The 21,429-nt window shown below is 42.9% G+C and overlaps 2 protein-coding genes across 2 annotated transcripts in view; one reads left to right on the top strand and one right to left on the bottom strand.

The window, feature by feature from the left end:
• The first annotated feature begins 2,408 nt into the window (after window positions 1-2,408).
• On the top strand, window positions 2,409-4,721 carry myog (myogenin). The gene is made up of 3 exons (XM_083938708.1): window positions 2,409-3,076; window positions 3,756-3,852; window positions 3,950-4,721. The coding sequence occupies exons 1-3, from the start codon at window positions 2,543-2,545 to the stop codon at window positions 4,066-4,068; spliced, it is 750 nt and encodes a 249-aa protein (XP_083794834.1). The 5' UTR covers window positions 2,409-2,542; the 3' UTR covers window positions 4,069-4,721.
• Window positions 4,722-7,960: 3,239 nt separating this feature from the next.
• ppfia4 (PTPRF interacting protein alpha 4) overlaps window positions 7,961-21,429 on the bottom strand; it is a 71,279-nt gene continuing 57,810 nt past the window's right edge. The window contains exons 8-30 of the mRNA XM_083939352.1: window positions 20,945-21,079; window positions 20,212-20,346; window positions 19,886-19,969; window positions 19,011-19,142; window positions 18,795-18,857; window positions 17,499-17,590; window positions 17,256-17,385; window positions 16,602-16,798; window positions 15,211-15,439; window positions 15,091-15,126; window positions 14,889-15,010; window positions 14,546-14,670; window positions 14,375-14,456; window positions 14,168-14,249; window positions 13,752-13,952; window positions 13,062-13,124; window positions 12,684-12,710; window positions 11,024-11,199; window positions 10,717-10,814; window positions 9,104-9,279; window positions 8,454-8,522; window positions 8,177-8,363; window positions 7,961-8,030 (exon numbers count right to left, since the gene is read on the bottom strand). Coding sequence (XP_083795478.1) covers window positions 7,972-8,030; window positions 8,177-8,363; window positions 8,454-8,522; window positions 9,104-9,279; window positions 10,717-10,814; window positions 11,024-11,199; window positions 12,684-12,710; window positions 13,062-13,124; window positions 13,752-13,952; window positions 14,168-14,249; window positions 14,375-14,456; window positions 14,546-14,670; window positions 14,889-15,010; window positions 15,091-15,126; window positions 15,211-15,439; window positions 16,602-16,798; window positions 17,256-17,385; window positions 17,499-17,590; window positions 18,795-18,857; window positions 19,011-19,142; window positions 19,886-19,969; window positions 20,212-20,346; window positions 20,945-21,079 — 2,700 coding nt within the window. The 3' untranslated portion in view covers window positions 7,961-7,971. The remainder of the gene's footprint in view (window positions 8,031-8,176; window positions 8,364-8,453; window positions 8,523-9,103; window positions 9,280-10,716; window positions 10,815-11,023; window positions 11,200-12,683; window positions 12,711-13,061; window positions 13,125-13,751; window positions 13,953-14,167; window positions 14,250-14,374; window positions 14,457-14,545; window positions 14,671-14,888; window positions 15,011-15,090; window positions 15,127-15,210; window positions 15,440-16,601; window positions 16,799-17,255; window positions 17,386-17,498; window positions 17,591-18,794; window positions 18,858-19,010; window positions 19,143-19,885; window positions 19,970-20,211; window positions 20,347-20,944; window positions 21,080-21,429) is intronic.

Below are 21,429 nucleotides of genomic sequence, written 5' to 3'. Positions count from 1 at the left end.
CCTACTTTTTTATTTATTTTGGAAGGCAGAATACAAACTAACAGGTTGGAGAATAACTAGAGGGACACACAGTAAATCACGAAAATGGTAAAAAACAAACAAAAAAACCCAAAATGTCTTATATGTACAATCAGAGAGACATTAACATGGCCTATGCAATTATTAAAGAAAATTGTAAGGGTTTTATAATGGTATGGCTTATAGATCTTGTAGCAGTGCATTACTTTGCTCTGGGGGCATGGTAAAACATGTACCAAAGAAGAGGTCAGTAGAGTAAAAAAAATAATGTCTGTGTTAATGTGATAAAGAAGACCTTATTATATAATTTAAGACATTTGTTATAAATATTTGACACATTTTAAAGAAAATATTAGGAGGTAATTCATGAAATGACTGAAATGTTTCTGCAATAACAGAAGTGACCCACTATCAAACGACAACTGGTATAGGCCTACCTCCATACTTAAAGTCTCCTTTCTAATTTTACAGTGAAATTTAAAATGATGACTAAAAACTTTGTTAATGTTAGCTTGCTAATTGGAATAGCTAACTTACGTAACAAGAGTTAAGTGATGCTACTAAAGCAGTATACAGTACATGATAATTAACATTATATGCACTTAAATTCACCATATGCACTAGCACTGGTAGTTTTATGACAAAAGCGGTAGCTAGCTGTAATTGTGCTCAGAGTTTTCAGGCAGTCTAAGCTAGCTGCCACACATATTTTGTTCCCCCCATTGCCTCTATAAGCTATGGAAAGTCAGAAATCTGATAAGAAAGATAGGAAATGTTGGCAATTAGCCAATGAAAGATAAATACAAGAGTTAAATAAATCAAGGTTTATTTTATAAACTGATTGGAGGTATATTCGTATAGCTTTATATTTCTTTATTGACATAACATTTTATATAATGTAAATATATAATTTATAACACTGTAACACTATAATTTCGACTCATCTAATAATCTTTAACAGGCTTTTGACAGTTTTGTGGCTTCACAGTTGAGTGATACAAGAAAGAAACCCACCCCGATTTTGTCTTAAACATTTGAAAAGTGATTATGAGCTAAAGTGTTATGTTGTAGTGCAAAGACTTTTAAAATTTATAAATCTTTTTTATTGGCATTTTAAAGTGTCTGTTAGAATTATGAAAGTATAAACAGTGAAAGAGAAAGGACACTCTTGACTTGATGTGTCAGTGGCAGCGGTGCGCACCAGACATCAGTGCATACAGTATTATGTAGTGTCGCCACAAAATGGATCTCCTTGTCTCCAGCAAACATTTCCTGCCAGGTTTGTCTAATTCTATGATAAACCTACAGCATTGTGGGATACACAGGAATGTAGCACATCTCACACTATGCCTGTCATTCCAGGCCACTTCTCTGTTGACAGAAGTGTGTGTTTTGCCTGTTTGTCCATGTTAGCGGAAGCCAGTCTGAATTAGCTGGTGAGCTATTATGTGAGACATGTCCTGGAAGGATTAACACCCGGTGGCTAGGCTAACACTCCGACAAACTGGAAGAGGTCAGAACAACGAAGACCATACCTTCGCGTGGTAGTCTGATTATTGTCCCTCGATATCTGAGAGTAACGGGAGCCAGTGTCAACTTCTTGACTTACTGTACTATACTCTGTCCAGTCCTGCCTGACTCTGAGTCAGATAGTTTAGAAGGTCACTTTCATCACACTGTGCAATCATCTTAGAAGGAAATTCAGTAGATATGAATGTGCTTACGTACAACCTAGACCCTACATTGGCATGAGTTTTTAATGCCACCTAAGCTTTTACATCTTCAATATCCCCTACTTGATCACCCCGAACCTTCAGTCACAACAGAGTCTAAATGTTTACCTGTGACCTAGTTTTGGGTAAACAACAGTCTCTGGCCTTGATTCTTTCTTTCCTTCATCTAGATCTAGGAGTCAAACTTCTTCTTGTCATTGCTTATCATTGGCTCCTTGTAGAAGTGACAGCTGTCTCCAGACTGTCCCTACTGCCCCCTCCTCAACCCCCATGGCAGGGGACTTTGTGTACTGTATGGTGTCATGGAGGGAGACGTGAGTCTGGGATTAGCTCATTAAGGCCGACATCTTTGATCCCAGGTTATCTCTCCCATTTCCACGGCAACTTGATCATATCCTGGCCTCTCACGACACACACACACACACACACACACACACACACATGCACAAACGGCCCTTAAAGCCCTAGAGAGCAGGGCACAACAGAGATGTGAAGTGTAGATGTGCAGCAACAGCTAAACGTCGTGTCAGGTTTCTGGGGGCTCGTGCTAAATTTAACCCTGTGATCCTGCAGCAGGCAGAGGGGTTTAAATGCCAGCCTACAGTTGCTCCACACCAGTTGTTCTCCACACATCTTCCACTGATCACAAACCCAGGACGGGTTTGAAGACAGGCGCACACACGCACACTCTGACACACGCTCCAGGCCAGGACCGAACAGCACATACAGTAGAGCAGTTCCAGCGGAAGCAGAAATCTTTGTCTCCTTTTTAGACCACAGCGTTGTCCAGTATGGAGCTTTTCGAGACCAACCCTTACTTCTTCCCTGACCAGCGCTTCTATGAGGGAGGAGACAGCTTCTTCCCCTCTCGCCTGCCTGGGGGATACGACCAATCCACCTACCAGGATAGGAACTCCATGATGGGCTTGTGTGGGAGTCTGTCTGGGGCTGTTGGAGTCGGGGTGACAGGAACAGAGGACAAAAGCTCTCCGTCCAGCCTGTCACCTCACTCTGAGCCCCACTGCCCAGGTCAATGCCTACCCTGGGCCTGTAAGCTGTGCAAAAGGAAGACGGTTACCATGGACCGCCGGAGAGCGGCCACGATGAGGGAGAAGAGGCGCCTGAAGAAGGTGAACGAGGCCTTTGATGCTCTGAAGAGGAGCACCCTGATGAACCCAAACCAGAGGCTGCCCAAGGTGGAGATCTTGCGGAGTGCCATCCAGTATATTGAAAGGCTGCAGGCCCTGGTGTCTTCCCTCAACCAGCAGGACACTGAGACCGGACAGCAGGGACTGCACTACCGGCCCAGTACGGCCCAGCCCAGAGTAAGTAGGACAGAGGAGGAGAAATTAGAAGCAGGTCACATATTCAACAGTGAGGGCAGGGCCAAAGGGCAAAAATAAAGAATAGACAAGGAAAAATATATAAAGAGGGAGAAGTTATTAAGACAAAAGTGAAATGTCAAGTCAATGAAGGGATACACGACAGTGGCAACAATTGGAAAGATGGTCAAAGTAAAAATGTTCTTGACAATGTGTGACTTTGAAAAACTGATACACTTTAAAACCTACTTTAGAATCTAACACTTTTGAGGTTTTGCGGGGGATAGACTGTTGTATCCATCTATGTATTTAGGCATAGAACTGACGGATACACTTCCGGTTTTAGATTATAATTCAGGTATTTCCTATTTCTAGGTTTAAAGAGACAACAATAGCAAACTGATAAAAAGAAGAAATAATATCAATCTAGCAACAAAGTTCTCTGTCAAGTGATTTCATCTCTTTTATATTCAGCTGTATTTTCTGACGGTAAAGTCTTGCTTCTCTATTTGAGATACTGTTATTCATGTACGTTTGCCTCCGAGGATGCATTTGTGATGGTGGTCTGTGTGGTATTGAACTGCTCTGAATGTGCCGTGTGTCTGTGTGGGTGCAGGGTGTGCCGTGTCATAACATAGAGTGACTGACAGCAACTTCTGTGTGTGCATCTCCATGGTAACAGGTGTCGTCAAGTGAGCCCAGTTCAGGCAGCACCTGCTGCAGTAGCCCAGAGTGGAGCAGCACTCCGGAGCAGTTCACGCAGAGCTACAGCAGCGAGGGTGAGTACATTTCAAACACACGCCTTGTTAGACAGCACAAAGAGGTCTGTGCAGACCCTCAATCAGATACTCAATGTGTGACCGGGTCTCTTTGCAGATCTCCTGAGTGCTGCCGACTCTCCAGAGCAGGGGAACATGCGCGCCCTGACCTCCATCGTGGATGGTATCACTGCAGCAGGCGGAGCTGTGGGCTTCTCTGTGGACATTCCCAAATAGACCCATCACACAGCGGACCCAAAGGTGCACAGAGAGCCACAGACAAAAAGGAAAATGACAATTGGCAAAGCAGGCTGATAACCGGTCCAATTTAATTTATTTTTCAGCTCTACTGATCTGAGCGTCTTATGCTAAAATAAAAAAAATTTAAAAAGTGATTTATTTGAAATGTAACTCTGCTGGCAATGGGTCTGCTGCCTATACAGAATTCCTCCTGCTCACAATGAGGCCTTATTCCCCTTATTCCCTGCCTTATCCTGCGGTCCAGACCTGCCCATCAGAGCCACAGGAGTTTAGTCTGACTAGAGATTCACAGACTTTACCGCATGAACCCAACATCTAGTTACTAGAGTGGATCTCTGTGACGGTTGCCTTCAGTCTGATAGAGCCACAGAGAAATGATAAAGCCTGGTTTTCTCCTTACTTAATTTAAGTTTTCCTCTCTCGAAATCTTTCCCTGATCTTTCATTCTTTTTGCGTGTGTTTTTATGTTTAAAAAAAACAACCAACATGAGTTTATCTGTGGGGCCAATATGTACCATGGCAGTTTTGACCAAGATCTGCTTAATTTAAACTGGTTATGAATGCTAGTGATGTAAATACGTTCCCTTTTTCTACAGAGTGGTTTTGCCATTTTATTTTTTATTTTTTGCTAACTTATTTTTGACTTTTATAACTAAGATTGTTGTGTATTTGTAGATGTTCTGAAAAGTGATATTTTCTGTCCAATAAAGACCATTTTCAATACATTGTTTGTTGTTGTCCTTAACATGAGATATTTTGACCGCGATAACCTCAAAAGGATCACAGCAGAACAAGACCAAAATCTTTAAAAAACAGCTTTACTTATGTCTATATAGTGTCATAAATACAGTTCACTTTTTTAAGTAGCCAAATAATAAAGTCTTGATTTGTCAGCATTATTCACACCTGGAATAAAGACACAGTACTCATAGCTGCCACATAGCACATTACACCTTTTAGACACCTTGAAAAAACTCTAAAATAAAAAATAAATAAAAGATTGTACACCCACCCAGCGCTTCACTGGTTCATATGCTGTGTTCTCATTGGATGAGGAGTTGGTCAGCCAAGAGTACTGACTGCTCGCTGGCACGTCTCCACGGCAATAAATGGGAGGTGACAGGACAGTATTAGAAGAGTCCGTCACATTGAGCAGTTTTTCGTGTATATCATTGGCTGATGTTGAGCAGCAGTTTACAGTTTGATTAGAGAGAAAGTAAGGAATCAACAGAGAAGAGCTACAGTGTTCACACTACCCATCCACAGAGAAAAGTCACGGTCACACGACAGAGGTCGGCCTTTCACGCACAATTTCTCGTTAAGTCCCGAGTAGAGAGACTCATTTGCTCACTCACACACACACTCTTCATATTAAAGGATTCTCTCTATTCTAGGCTACATAGTGTCATACTGAAGGCGAGAGAGGCGTAAAGAGGAGAGGTAAAAGCTACATAGTGTCAAAATAGGAGGAGGAGGGAAAAGGAAAGAACAGGAAAAGAGGCAAAGAGAGAAGTCTGAAATTGGACCCATGAACCTGTGAAGAGTCTTTGTAGAAACACACCCCCTCTTTAGTGAGACCCTCCCACTATCAATTCACACACTTACAGCATACATCAAAGGACACACAAAGGTCCGACACAGAGAGAAAGAGAAAGAAAGAGAAAGAGACAGAGAGAGAGAGAGAGAGAGAGAGAGAGAGAGAGAGAGAGAGAACAGTCACTATTGAATACAGGGCATTGGGTTCCATACAGCAATAATATTATGTTATTTTCCATATATATTTCCAATATATATAATAATTCTATAAAAAACATAAGTCATCCATTTTATGTACAGACGATAAATGAGTAATACCTTGCATAACCGGTAGAGGGGCAATGTGCAGTGGGATCTGCCATTTATACAAGTATTCATCATTCCCAAGTCCAAATCAAGGACTTTAAATCTTTTTTACACTAACCAACTTTTGTGTTACCGAGGATGCAATGACACTGGAAGATTGGTTTGAACTTGGCCATGTTGAGAGATTAGTACCAGGACAAGAACCCACAACTGAGACCAGGGGAGCAGGAGCACAACACCACAACAACAAGGCTACTGGGAGCAATGGGATAAACTGGGAGAGACAGGAATGAGTCTCCTTTAAAGCAGCGAGCGCAGCCAATGAGCACTCTCAAGAGTTCAAATGTCAGAGTTGGCCTCTGTATTGCACTTGTCCGAAGGAGATGTGAGAGGTGAAAGATGGGAGATGAGGCCCGGGCAATTAAGGGGTGAAAACCCCTCCCCAGTGGCACCCAGGACTCCTTCTTCTGATTTGGCATATCACTCTCAAAAGGCCGCAAGCATGTGTCCGTATAGGTAATGAGAATGCACTGGAAGAGAGAGAGAAAAAGGTAAGGGAAGTGAGAAAGGATGTAAGCGAAAGACTGAGTATGTATTCAATGTACAATACAAACAGATATCTACAAGAGACTGGTAGAAGCACATAAATGCCCAAAATCAATACCTTAAAATTAAACTACTCTCAAAAATCAATATATCTTTTTTTTTGCAGGATAGAAGAGATTCTGAAACAACATTATTAACCATATAACAGTAAACCCCTGCACCTGTATTAATGAAGCAAAAACTAGGGCGAGGGCTGGAGTGACAGAAAAATGCACAATTAAAAATCTGTTTGCTACTTCAGCACCAGGGATAGTGCACTGGATTAATCAAGGCACAGTTCGGCTACTGATGTTTCAGAGCCATGGTATGGGCCAAAGATTCTCATCTCATCTTCAATCGCTTATCCGGGGTCGGGTCACGGGGCAGCAGCTCTAGCAGGGGACCCCAAACTTCCCTTTCCCGGGCCACATTAACCAGCTCTAACTGGGGGATCCCGAGGCGTTTCCAGGCCAGTGTGGAGATATAATCTCTCCAACCTAGTCCTGGGTCTTCCCTGAGGCCTCCTCGCAGCTGGACGTGCCTGGAAAACCTCCCTATGGAGGCGCTCAGGGGGCAAACTTACTAGATGCCCAAACCACCTCAACTGGCTCCTTTCAACGCAAAGGAGCAGCGGCTCTAGTACTCCGAGTTCCTCACGGATGGCTGAACTTCTCACCCTATCTCTAAGGGAGACTCCAGCCACCCTCCTGAGAAAACCGATTTCGGCCGCTTGTACCCGCGACCTTGTTCTTTCTGTCTTGATCCAGCTTTCATGACCATAGGTGAGGGTAGGAACGAAGATTGACCGGTAAATTGAGAGCTTTGCCTTCCGGCTCAGCTCTCTTTGTGTCACAATGGTGCAGTCGAGCGACTGCAACACCGCCCCCGCTGCTCCGATTCTCTGGCCAAACTCACGCTCCATCGTCCCCTCACTCGTGAACATGATCCCGAGGTGCTTGAACTCCTTCACTTGGGGTAAGGACTCATTCGCTACCTGGAGTAAGCAATCCACCGGTTTCCTGCTGAGAGCCATGGTGAGAGATTCTAACTTGCTCAAACCTAAGTCAAGGCAGGCTAGACTAATACATTCATATACACAACCCCTACCCCTGCACTCATGTAGAGGATGGATGGCAGATTAACAGGCATTTTGGTTTGTCACCCCCCATTAACTCTGAAATCCCCTGCTGCGTGTAATCATATCATTATTCTATATTATTTATAAACAATTCTACAAAAAGAAGACGCTAAAACTTAAACTTGTTTCATCAGCCAGATACACATAAGTACATTAGCCTGGTACTGTAAAGTTAGTGCCACATTCCTGCCTCATGCCACACAGCTGGGCAATGCTGGTTAAAAGCACACTGACCTGTAAGTTCAGCAGTTCCAGGTATTGTTTTGTTATCTTACCTGTTAGCATTAGCGCTCCTGTTAGTAAGCAGAGAGAAGTTAGCACGAATAGGTCCGCACAGCCGAGGGGTCGAGTCTCGGGGTTGCCGGGGGAGGAGCTTGAGCGGACATGGCACATAAGGGTTTGGGCACAGCAGGACAAAGAGGACACAGCATGCAGTTAGTCAGTCAGGACAAGAAGAAAGAAACACATAGAAAAATACATAGGCTGAGGTAGAGCAGTTTGGTTAGTGTTGAAACACACCTTCAGGCTGGAGTTGTTTCTTGGGCATTAAGTTCATAGAGGGCGGCATGGACATGGAGGGCATGCGGAAGCCAGCAGGCAGTGTTTCCATGGAGCCCGCCATCATGCCGAGCCCCACCCCTCCCTCACGGGCCCGAAACCTCTTGCGCCATGATGGAGAGCGTCTAAAAGACTTGTCATCCCCACTCTACAGGGACAGGGAGAAAAGCGAGGTCAGACAATTGGCTCTTTTTCAACAATATTAGTATTTAATCAAAGCAGCAGCTTTAGAGGTCACCTCCTCTAGTCGACGGTCGGTCCCCAAGGCTAACAGGTTATTGAACTCCCTTTCCAGAACTTGTCGCGCCTGAAAACACAGCACACACAACGTCTGTGAGCAGAAGACACAGTGAAGCTTAACCAACCACGGTCAGAGATGAACAGGAGCTGATGGAAAAATGTAATTGAACACCTCTAATGAACAGTAATAACCTTCATGTTTTTTTGTACTTCTGTACTAAAGCCTATGACTGGAAAATTCTTTCAAGTGAATTCTGAGAACAGAGGTCTTTTAACTGATACAGAATCTGGGGCAGAAGTAAATGTTGGCGGCACTTAGCCAGCAGTAGAAGGAAATGCTGACTGCAGGCAAACCACTTCGCCAAAACGTAAATCAACCAATCTCATAAAACTGTTACTGTTAAAAAATGGACTGGTTGCAGAAAAGCTAAAAGGTCTGCCATGAGTTTACAGTACCATACAAAATGAAATAAATCTTACTAATACAATGAGGTTGAGGTTTATATGTTTTATTTCATAAATCATTAAGGCTGCCCACAAAATAGACCATATTGCCGGATCACACACCATTTAATATCTTTCTCCCATTCAGATCAGTTCAATCATTGCATGCTGAGTGTAAACAGTTGTGTTTGCCTCTATAACCACCTGTGTGTTCTGCATAGGGATCTGCAGGATGAGCGCTAGGCTGCTGTAGTCAAAGGTCTCGTCCAGAGAGAGGAGCGCTCCGTGGATGCCGCTCTCCAACAGGTTGCCGCTATACTCCCTCAAACCAATGGACAGAACCCAGTGGATCACCTGCTCATTTGTCCACACCAACACATCTAAAGTAAAAGAGAGTGGCTCAGACTCAAGGTACCGTAGCATAATGTTAGTGTGTCAGCGCACATTGTTACCAGCAAATAAAAGCAACTTGATTTAGAGTAAGAGAGCTGGAAAGAGAGATAAAGACTTAATGTGCATGTCCACATAGTGTCAACTCACTGGCACACTCCCTTTGTTCATTTAAAGCACAGCTGTCAGCCTGCTTTCCAAGTTGGAACAGGCGGTGTGTGCACAGGGCAGGACTCTGATTTGACATGACAGCTGAGTCAAGTTCATGTGCAGAACTCAAGGTCAAAAGGGCGAGAGTGCTGGCTAGATCTAAGAATACGTGTGTGTGTGTGGATTGTAGACCTTCTTCAGCTGGAGTTTTGATAGTCTAAGGGCAGAAACATGGTGCAAGTATGTGAACGCAGATGCTTCGAGCTACGTAAAGATTGATTTCATGTGTTGGTGTGTTCTGGAATATGTCACCTAAAAATCGTAATGCAAAGCAAGCTTAAGCTGCTGTCTGAGCGTTGTTGCTCGGTGTGCAATAACACGTAAAAACCAAAGACTGTATATAAAGATGAACATGACAGTTCCTCAAGAGTGAAGCCAAAACATCTTGATCGCCCATTGGTGGCTGGCTGCAGTATAGGTATAGTATAGTCCTGCTCCCTCTTTGCTAAAAGATGGGACATGGGTTAAACTAAAAAATATTATTAAAGTATATGTCAAATACATTTCTAACAATGATGGTTTCCATCATTTTAGCTAGTTCTTATCTAGCTGAAGTCCGGAGCCCCCAAAGGGTCATGGAGAGAAATTTGTTTCGAGACCTCACAATACTTTTCTTTTTCCATTCCTTCTGAGCCATTGTTCTATTTACCCTAAGCTACAGCCCAATCCACAATGTCCTGTTCAAAGTAAAATCCAATGAGCTGATCCATAGGGTGCCGTTGAATTGAATGCAAAACATATGCAATACATATTGCGATGGAACTGAAAAGTAGTCCCCTCAAAATTTCTCTCCATAACTGTAATGTTAACAAAATGGGTGTAAGGGCCGGACCTAGACACCATGGGTCCAACCTAAATCACTACTGTGCAGTCTCTGGCTTCTGATGCCACAAGCGCAAGATGCGCATCTGTATATACAGTCTATGGAAGCAACAAGAGAAAGCTGACTGTTCACTTCCACTAAAACAACCATGTATGTTCACCGGGGTCACACGTTTTTACCAGCTGGGCTAGACGTGGACCGTGTTTCTGCCCGGATGCAGCTGTTTGAATGTGCAGGCCTAATTTATGATATTAGGAAAAACCACTAGGTGGTACTGTGGTCCATTGAGACCGTGGATGTGTGCATTCTTGTGCACTAGTGTTGGAACATGCTTAAGTGTATTGTGCTTGATTTTTCATCATTGCATGTTTATCAGGGTGGGTGTAAAATGTACCTTTCATGTCATGTTGGCTGTCCTCTCTACGCCGCTCCAGGTCTTTCCTGTCATAATTGAGTCTCTTCAAGCACATAATCCCATACTGCAGACTAGCCCTGATACACACACACACACACACACACACACACGCGCGCGCGCGCACACACACGCACACACATACACACACATGCATACACGCACACACAAAGGAAAGCACAAGCACATATGCATCATTAGCCTTCTAATTTCCATTGCTAATGTGTCCAGTAAGCAGATGAAAAGGGAGGCTGATCAAACAGCAGCTGATCACCCAAAAGCTACAGACCTATGGAAACTGTCCACCATCTTGAGGTGACTCCTCAGGTCCTTCTTGGTCAGGTGGTCCAGCATGCGTGCGTCTACCAGACACTCCATGAAGTAGGAGCGATACTGAGGCAGTCCAAGGCTGGGCAGCCACTCGTTCCCTATCCACTCATGATTCATGTCGCCATACGCCAGAGTCTACAGGAAGAGGAGTACATCATGTTACTAATTTGTGCGACAGAAAAAGAGAGAGACTGATCTCTGTTTTAGGATGACTTCACATGTACTGCTGTATGTTGAGAAAACAAGATTTTCAGGCATGCTAACCACTTGAGCTGTTGAGACAGTCTGTGGGGGTCTGCACTTGTACATAACTTAACTTGTACTTAACTTGTTCTTTGCCCTTTGCAGTTTGTACTGTGTTAATTTACTGTTTTACTGTTTGTGTTCTGTGTTGTGTCTCCTGTATGTTCAGTTAGTCTGTAACTTTGTGTTTTGCTGCTGTCTACCTGAACAGGTCTCTCTTGCAAATGAGACCCTTGGCCTTAGTGAGATTTTACTTGTATAAATAAAGGTTAATAAATAAAAAAATAAAAAAAGTAATAAAATCTCTGACGTTTTGTATAACTAAATAAATAAACTCATCCCCAAATGTTTGAATCCGATTGCACTGTGGGTCCAAATGTAGTCTGCAACATTTCTTTTTTTCACAGCAGACATCTAGACAGCAAAAGCACAGGTGTCACTGATAACTTAAAAAAAATGGCTGCTTTCTATTTAGGTGTTCCAGGTCCATGGCCCTTGTATTGTGTACTGGCATTACTTGCTGGGCCACCATTGAGTTGATTAGATACAGTAAACCTGTGCTCTCCATGCTAACACAATCCAAAATATGTCAGCTGAAACATGTTGCTGAAGCATTTTTCTGTATGCTAAAATAAATCAGTACTATTGTACAGGACAGTAATTAATCATTTTAAAGGCCTTGCACAACCACACAGGTGTTTTTAGCCGTTCTCTCTGATTAGGCCTCTGCTTAGATTCATGTTAGGATAAAATTATGCGCGGAATTACAAAGTTAAGAAACTCTATGCACCAACAGGACTTTTTTCCCAGATAACATTTATATCTGAATAGGAGAAAACAGGTGTAGTCAATAAAATGAATGACTGTTGAATTCCATTTAGCCGCTTTGGTTTCAGGGTCGAGGTCACAATGTCTGCCATGAAAACATCCTATTAAAGTGACAAGGGCATTTATTATGTGCCAGTCAAGTGCAGTCACACACAGTGCTGAAAAGAGCTCAGACAGTTTGAAGTGAAAAAACTTGTGTGGTAGGACCGTTCTTAAACACAGATAAGACATGCAAATTGCTAAGAAATAATATTCTGGCATATCTTGCAAAATCATCATTGTTTATCTTTATTAAAGGGTTGATTCAGTCAAATTTCAAAGAGCCATAGCACATTTTATTTCCAATATACAACTTTTTTTTTGCTTCCTGACAAATATTCTGTCTCCCTTACTCTCCCTCTGTGTCCACATTCCCAATTACTGTGTACAGAGCATAATATTAACGGTGAATTGGATGTCCTCTCTTAATCAAATACACATGAGTGTATGTGTTCGTGAAAAGCGTGAGCAGTGTGTGCAGACAGATGTAAGCGGATCAGTGACCTCACCTGTGCCCAGCTGCCCTCCTCATTGTCCTGAGTGGCAGCATGGTAGAGACAATATGCAAGGTCAGAGGGACAGGGGATAACTAAAGACACACACATTGCACATTCAGAAATACACACAAAGCTCTTCTGAGTTTCGGCTCTGCAGTTGACCTTCATTACACATCTCTAACACTTACATATCATTAATGACACAATCACAGTTACACCCGACACCCACATACAAATACCGGCACACGCACAAAAAGTGTTAGTGTGTATATAAAGGGGTCTTCCGGGAGGTGACATATGTGTGTTATGGTGGGGACAGTGTGAGTGTGAGAGTGTTGGGTTGGGGGGGGGGGGGGGGGGGGGGGGGGGGTTAGGCCAGATGGTACTGACCGCTTTAGTGGAGGAAGCCAGGTTCTCCATCTCTTCATGAGTCACCCACACATTTCCGGAGGACTGCTCAGAGGACGAAAACACACCCGAACATACACACACACACACACGCAAAAGCATGCATGCACGCTCAAAAACACACCCAAGAATGCACTCGTGTATGTTTTCATACATGCCGACCCCCATGTGCAGACACACACACACACACACGCGCGCACACGCAGGCACGCACACACGCAGGCACGCACACACACACACACACACACACACACACACACACACACACACACACACACACACACACACACACACACACACACACACACACACACAGACATTGTGTTGAGTGATGCCAAGGGAGGGAGTGTATTTCAGGCAGGTAGCTTGTAGCTATGTGAGGCAATGTTTGTGTGTCTTCTTTTCCCATAGAACCTCATGCCATTTAAGTCAGTGGAAAGGGAAAAGTCAAGCTCAGTACTGTGGTCTGAACAAAAGAACAAAAAAGCGAAAAAGAGTGAGCAGTCATCCCTCAAGGTGCAGTGTGAAGGTTAAGTCCAACAGTGAAGGAAGTTTTTTTTGTATGGTAATGTGTTTATATTCACATGTATGTTCATGTGCTCATTTATCTGTTTGCTATTTGTGTATATGCACATGTGTGATCATCGGGGTGCATTTGTTGTAATATCTTACCGTTCTGGAGGTAAGCGGTGCAGATGGGCTGGTGAGGGACACCATCTCCTGGATGGCCAAGCGGAGTTTAAGTCGGTGCAGAGGGTTGCTGATGCCAATCTCCCTCTGAATCTCTGTGTCGGACAGAGCCGACATGATGGCTCCACTCTTCACGTTGGCACGACAGGCTGCCACATACCACGCTGGCATACCTACCCACAGCTGGTGAGAGTCATCAAGACATTCAACGTCAACACCATTGTTGCCATAAAAGGTCAGAGAGATGGGGATGGGACTGCAGATGAGGCTGTAATGGTTTGCCCTAATATTTGATATCAATGCATTGTATTAGATGTAGTAAAACCCTGACACAAAGACGACAAGAGGTCTTATGGTAATTTTATGTTTGGCTGATATAAAGAAGAATAGGGGAGTACCTCAAGCCAAGAGACGACAGTAGGGCCGTCCCAATGGGCGAATGGCAGGCCTCTTTTCCTGGCGTCTTCCAGGAGCTCGTGTCTAACAAGGGAAATAAAGTTGGAAAGTGAGACTTACCGGAAAGGAAAAAGCTTAGTGATCATAGTAAAACAACAAGAACTAGAGAAAAATCATCTCAAATTCAGAGAAGGAAACAATGCTTTTACTTTTTCTTCATCCTGCGATCCCTTTCAGCCTGTGTGCCCAGTTTTCCCAGAGTCATAGTGTCACCAATGCCCATTTCAAAGTCTGGAATACATCAAAACAGTGTTAATTTGTATCTGGAACACAATCTTACTGTCTGCATGAGTGGTGATTTGGTATATAGTCTGCAGTACCTGTACCAGTACTTGTTAAGGCCGGTAGAGGCTGTCCTTCCCTGCCTACAGTCTGCTCCATTCGACCCTTCTCCTTCTTCCCAAACAACCGGCCAATAGATGACTTGATGCCTTTCTTCTGCTTGCTGAAAACAGTTAAAACAGAGACTTAAATGTTTAGTTTGATATAATGTATATACGTATATATATCAGCAACCAAACAATTTATTTTGTGTATGAAGCAATTAGAAAGATTCAGATACAATTCCAGCCACTATAATGTTCAGTGTGTGTATGTGTGTGTGTGTGTGTGTGTGTGTGTGTGTGTGTGTGTTTTTGTGTCGGTGTGTGAGTGGGTGTTTACCCTCGGCCGTCCTCTAGACTGCCTGTGAACTGGGCGAAATTGGTTTCTAGTCGTAAACTACGGGGTGACGAGGGAGGCGATGTCTCACACTTGATAGTAGCTTTGTCCACTTCCACTGGAGACTAGAAGAGAAAGCTCAACTCAGTCACTCAGCCGCAGTCAGACAAAAAAAAAGAACAGTTTAAGTTGTTTGCAAACTTACTGCTACTTTCCTGCGGTGTTTCCTCAAGTCGCTTGGCTACCAAAAGAAACATCATACGGTTAGAGATACAGCTTTTTACAATGAGCATACTGCTATCAGAATGACATGTACATCCCTGACCAGAGTCATGATGCCCAGATGGTGGCTGACATTGCGTGAGTGGTGTTTAGGTGTGGAGTGGCCACTGGTGGGCGGGGAGGAGGATGATGCCAGGGACTGGGCTGTGGCGGAGCTGGGCAGGGCCCGGGGTCGAAGCGTCACATTGAGTCCGTCCATGCTGCCGCTGTTCACACGAGACTCAATCTCGTCAGAGCGGAGGTCTGCTGACTCTCTCTCCACTTGTATCATCCTGCACACATACATACATATGTTATTTTTTAACATAGAACACCCCCAGCAATTAATTAACAATACACACCTCAGTGTACTCATTATAAAAATCCTTATATGGAGTTACAAAGCGCAATATAAAATCACTTACCTTGGATTTCTCATTTGTTCTACAGGTCGGACTTATTTTGTATTTATTTAATAAATCTGGGAAATAATCAGCATTTATTTATTGATAGATTATAACTGCATGAAAAAGGGTCCCATATTGTAAAATGTGAGCTTTCCATGTCTCTTTTGATTATGGGGCAGGTCACGGTGCTACAAAAACACTGTGAAAGTATCAAAACCAGTCCAAGTAATGAGTATTAATCCACTGAGAAATGCACATAGCACAAATTCAGAAACTGTGCCTCTAAACGAGCCATCAGGGCTTCTGTACAGTTTGAATAATTTCCCCCTAGGATTATTAAGTATTTCTGATTCTGATTTACTCTATATAGGTAGAAAGTGGCCATACAGTGCCGCTTTAGTCATTCACTGGCCGTGCAGAGAGAGCGAGAGCGCAGATGCGGAAAACTAGGAAATAAAACAAATCAGAGCAGACTGGACCTTTTTTTTTAGTTAAAATGGAGCAAGGTTGAATACACATATTCAGAAAGACAGTACCTAAAAACTGGCATAATATGTCCCCTTTAATAATGCAAAGATCCTGGCTATAAAAATACCATTTGTAGTACAGACATTTTTTTTTTTTTTTGAGGGAGTCTGACTCCTCTGCAGCATAATCAGCATCTATTTTGCATCCCCTCCCCAGAAGCATATTCTGAGGTGTCAAAAGAAGACCTTGTTTACTGTAAACTGTAATAGACAGTGCCCTCTTGCAGCAAAAAACATAACTGAAGACTACTTACTATCTAATGCCACTATCAGTTGTGGTGCATTCTGTCTGGCCACAGGCCTTCATGTATTACACTGACACTATAAAGCAGAATCACCTCAATAGGCTGAATAGAATCTTCATAATGTCCCTTTTCTTGTAATTCTTGGTTGTATTATCTTGAATAATTTGTACCTCTTTTTATCAGTATCATGTTTCTCGCTGCTGCACTGACCCAGTTTCCCTATGGGGATCATGAAACTGCCATGTTCTTTAATCTAATGGGCCTGTGCTTTGTCACCTTATCTCTTCATTGATAGCGTCGAGCTGCTCCTGCAGCATGAGAGCGAGAGTCTGAGCGTCAGATTGGCCGCTGGGGGAAAGCAGGGTTGAGCTAACGTCATCATCCAGGTCTGACTCTGCCTCTATGTCACTGCCGAGGAGGTGACTGACGCTTCCACGCAGAGATGGGTAGTCCTGCTCAAACACAGCGCACACCTGGACACAACAAAACACGAATGAGCTGCTGTTCATGTGTTAAATATAACATACACTGATCATGAATAAATCAACTGGAAGAATGTGCTAATCACATTCATTCTTCTTAAACACATACATGTAAAAGTACAATATGACACTTTTTGAAGAATGTGGCAAGTTATGAGAAGAAATGGATGAACAAGGGAACTTACATCAGACAGCATGTCCATGGCAGCAGGTGAAAGAGAGACAGAGACAGAGAGGTTAGTAGAGAATGGTAAGTTAGGCTTGAAGATCATCATACATTAGCCAAGCACTGACACTTATTAGCAAAGCTGACATGAACTTGGATAAAGCCCTGGTAAGGTGCTGTATGTGGTTAGAAGAATATTTGACACATGATCATGTGGTCTGTGAGCTGGTCATCCTGCTAAGTGTATGCGTGTGTTGGCCTGCTAAAGACATCATTAAGCACCTTGTTTGGGTCGTCTCGTAGTGCTGACATTCTGCCCTTCTGTGCCCGCCTAATTACAGTTGTGCTGTAGTGGCCATCTTGGCCCTCCACCACAGAGAAGCGAAGGTCGCTGGAGCTACCCAGGTGAGACCTGAGATACACACAACAGCTTTCCATCAATAATGTATACAGCATTATGTTAGAGGGTGTGAATATGAAAGAGCATGCATGGATGGAGGAGGTGTAAAGCATTTCAATGCGTACCGAGGGTGAGTTCCATCTCCAAACGCCCCACTGCGGCGTTTCAAATGGTCAATCTCATTTCTCAACTTCTCTATCTCTCCAATCAGCCGTTCCTGAGGGAGAGATGCTTACTTAAGAAAAAGTGGCAATTACTACACCTTAACAATACTCTATTGCGTTGAAGTCCAGTATTAATATTTTTACTTAAGTAAAAGTACATATGAATTATCATTAAAATGCTCTGAGAGTATCAAAGGTAGTCATCACATAAGAGAAGGTCACTTGTCAGTGTTATATTGGTTTGACATTTTGGAAATACAGTATATTTATTTGCTTTCTTCCTGAGTTACTTGAGAAGAGTAATACTGCTCTCATGTCTGTACAGTAAAAATTAAGCTACAGGCAGCAGCCAGCTATCATTGTTTAGCATGAATGGAAACAACTACCCTGGCTCCGCCCAAAGCCAATGATGATCACTGCTCCTGGCTAAGTAATACATAGCACAATACCCCCTGGAAAACTGCAACATATCATTGCACTTTTTGTAAAGATAAACAAATGAGATGTTAATTTGAGATTTAGTGAGTTTTGTCATTTTTGGATGGAGTCAGACTAGCTAGTTACCACCTTTTCCAACTCTTTATGCTTAGCTAAACTAAGCTAAACTACTGCCTCTAGCTTCATGTTCAGCATACAGACATGAGAGCGGTATTGATCTTATCATCATATTATAGTATATTTTCCAAAATGTTGAACTATTTTCAAAGGTGAAAGCATTATTATAAATCCATTGCTTTGGAAATTAAGCTAATTCAACTATTCATTACATGTAGCTGTGTTCGAAACAGTTCCCTCATTTACTTACTCACTATTCCCTTTATAGTGTTTATTCAATAGTGAACAGATTGCATTGTGGTATACGGGAGTAAAATTAAGTATCGTGTGTACACTCAAATTAACTGTACATTGCAGTGTATTTTATTGTGGACTATATTAAATGAAATTAACCACAGCTAATCGAACACCAATTCAAAATGGCGAACACTATACACTATTTTTGTGATAGGGAAGGGTTTCGAACACAGTTAATCTATAGTGCTGGGTATCTTAATCTACAATCTAGTAAAAAATATAAAGTACCACAAAATGGAAAAACACAGAGTACAAGTGTAAAAAACTGTATAGATGTACAGTAGTTGAGTAAATATATTTAGTTACATTTCACTGCTGATATGGGGTATATGAGTTGTAAGTGAACAGGAGACAATTGTGGTTCTCAGTGATTCATTCAAGGTGATTCATTGAAACCTTACTGACCCTGGTGTGATGAAATTCTTCAAGCTGTTTCTGGCAGTTCTCCAGGTCCTGAATGAGGGAGTTCTAGAAAAAAGACATCATGAAACTGTGTCAAAACAAATCTGTGCGTCCAAGTAGAACATATGCTATATTGTAGCTATATTCATTCGTTGTGTGAGGCAATAAGCACAGCAATATGAGCTGCTGCTTAGATGAAAACATGTGTTCAGGCCTTGCCTTGTCCTCCAGGGCAGCCATGCGTTCTTTCAAATGGAGCTGCAGTCTTTCATTGGACTCGGTGAGCAGACGATCCACAGTGTCAGACAAACGTTTGTTGTGCTCCTCATTCATTTTCTCTCTCTGACGAGCCTGATAAGCGAAGAGAGAACCAGCTGACACAGACTCCATTTGGGTGTATTTATCCAGCTAATCAAGCATCTCTGCATGGATTAAAGGATGAAGTGTGTATTTAGCCCAAGATCACCAGCTGCCAGATATAGGTCCCCCTGGCCAATGATGGATCTCACAGCCAGAATGATTTATTTACAGTCATTTACATGATCATGTATAAGGGTTAAATGTCTTCTCTTAAATGGGATGTGCTATGCTTAAAAATGTATTACTGAGTAACTTCATTAAAGTAAATTAACACACATGCACACAAACACACACATGCATCCTCGGATAGCTCCTTTAACTAAATATAGTCATGAGATCGCACACACAGAGAGAAATTAGCCTTGCGTGAATTATTCAGAGTCTAAAGATAGCAGCCAATCGGTCTTATAGATGGGGAGAGGGGGTTGTGTTGCACCAAGATATGTGGATTTGGTTAAAATTTACGCAACAATGCACCGGGAAAATGGAGAGCTCTTCATATGTGTGTCTTTCCTGTGAGTTTGCGTATGTATCTGTGTATGCATGAGGGAGCACAGAGCCATGAGTCAAGTCCCCCCCCCCCCCCCCTCCCCACTCACACACATACACACAGACACAGCAAAGTGAGAGGTCAGAGGGACCCTGCAGGGCTGGTGCACACACACACTTCACACACACACACACACACACACACACACACACACACACACACACACACACATATGCTCACACACCCTTCCTAGCTCTTGGTTCTTCTCCTCCAGTTGTGACTCAAGCTGTCTGAGCCGCTCCTCCACGTTGCCATGGCGCTCCTCAGCCTGTAGGGGGAGACACTTACATGTAAGTACAATTCCCTCAATATTTTCTGTAAGTGTTCAATGTCTTATCTGCTTCTATGTTTAACTGATACTCGTTTTACTGCATCAGCATTCTATTCTATGCTTCCTACAGCTGTGTGTGTGTGTGTGTGTGTGTGTGTGTGTGTGTGTGTTTGTGTGTGTGTGTGCGTGTGTGTAAAAAAGAGAGAGAGGGGGAGAGTAAGAGAGAGAAAGTGTATTACCTTGGAAAGTGCTGCCACTCTCTGTGCCAGTTCAGCCTCCACCTCTGGCAGTGTCTCAGCCTTCCTCATGGTCTGAGCCAGCCTCTGCTCTGCCATCTCCAGCATCTCCTGCAGCTGGCGCACCTTCTCCTCACTCTGACAAACCCGCAAATATGCACACACACACATGTGCAAAGAAAAAACAGCGACATTACAGGGTGATCAAATGAGAAGTGTATTCACTGTAGTGCAGCCAGCGAGTACTAAGGGCATGGCACATGGGCACAAATGGAGGATGTTTCTGGTATTCACCATGTGGAGCTGAACTCGGACTGACCCTGGACTACACATGAACCTTTGAGTAGAATGTTTCTATGCTTGGTCACACACGGACTATAATATTTGTCAATGTCTTAAACACAGTCACACTTTTGAAAAACTCTATTGTTTTCCTGATTTTGTATCTCGGCTTTATTGCGGATTACATGGGTGAGGTATGACGTATTAAAATGTTGCAAGAGAAAAAGGGAGACAAATGTGCCATTTTGGACGTCACTTAAGAACACATTAGGATTGTAAGACATCCAAGGAAGCCTGAACATAGCAGATAATGACACGGCACATTAATAATTATTGATTTAGTCCTTATGTCAGGCTTTATTAACTGATTCGTGACGGAGCAGCTCACTGTGTTGTTGTTTTTCAGACACAAGTCAAGTACCTTGTGTGTCTTGTGTTACTATGCGTGTGTTACCTGTCGGTGCAGCGAGTCCTTGGTGGCAAGTTCATTCTCCAGTTTGTCGTTGAGGTCGTGGATGTGTGTTGTCTCCCTCTGAGCGGCCAGGTACCGTTTCTCTAACGTTGTTATCCTCTCCTCCATATCCTCTCTCTGTGAGTGCAGAACAACAACAACAACAACAACAGGAAAATGACTACAAGAATGTACAGGTGATGCCAAACCATAACCAGTTCATTTTATCTCTTCATGTATAAAAAAAGATAGTAAAAGGTAATTTTCTTTTTTTTTAAACAAAGATTTACTTCTACTTTTAAGTAGTTTCTCCATCAAGAGCACACAGAAATCAAACAAAAGAAGCATGACCACTGAAAAATTGCTATAGTTAAGTAGCTGAAGTATTAAGATATTAATAAAGGACCATGTTTTTTCACAAAGAACAGGAGAATTTAATTATATACGCATTTGTCAAAAAAGCTCCATGTTTTTGTAGCCTGCTGTTC

Source organism: Echiichthys vipera (assembly GCF_963691815.1).
Source record: "Echiichthys vipera genome assembly, chromosome: X".
Taxonomy (NCBI): Eukaryota; Metazoa; Chordata; class Actinopteri; order Perciformes; family Trachinidae; genus Echiichthys; species Echiichthys vipera.
This window is presented reverse-complemented; position numbering and strand designations above follow the sequence as displayed.

What these genes read in the sequence shown, in the direction of transcription:
- myog (XM_083938708.1), top strand. Translation starts at nt 2,543, where the DNA reads ATGGAGCTTTTCGAGACCAACCCTTACTTCTTCCCTGACCAGCGCTTC. An exon ending in CCAGTACGGCCCAGCCCAGA is followed by an intron (nt 3,077 to 3,755) that starts GTAAGTAGGACA and finishes CCATGGTAACAG; the next exon opens with GTGTCGTCAAGTGAGCCCAG. An exon ending in GCAGAGCTACAGCAGCGAGG is followed by an intron (nt 3,853 to 3,949) that starts GTGAGTACATTT and finishes GTCTCTTTGCAG; the next exon opens with ATCTCCTGAGTGCTGCCGAC.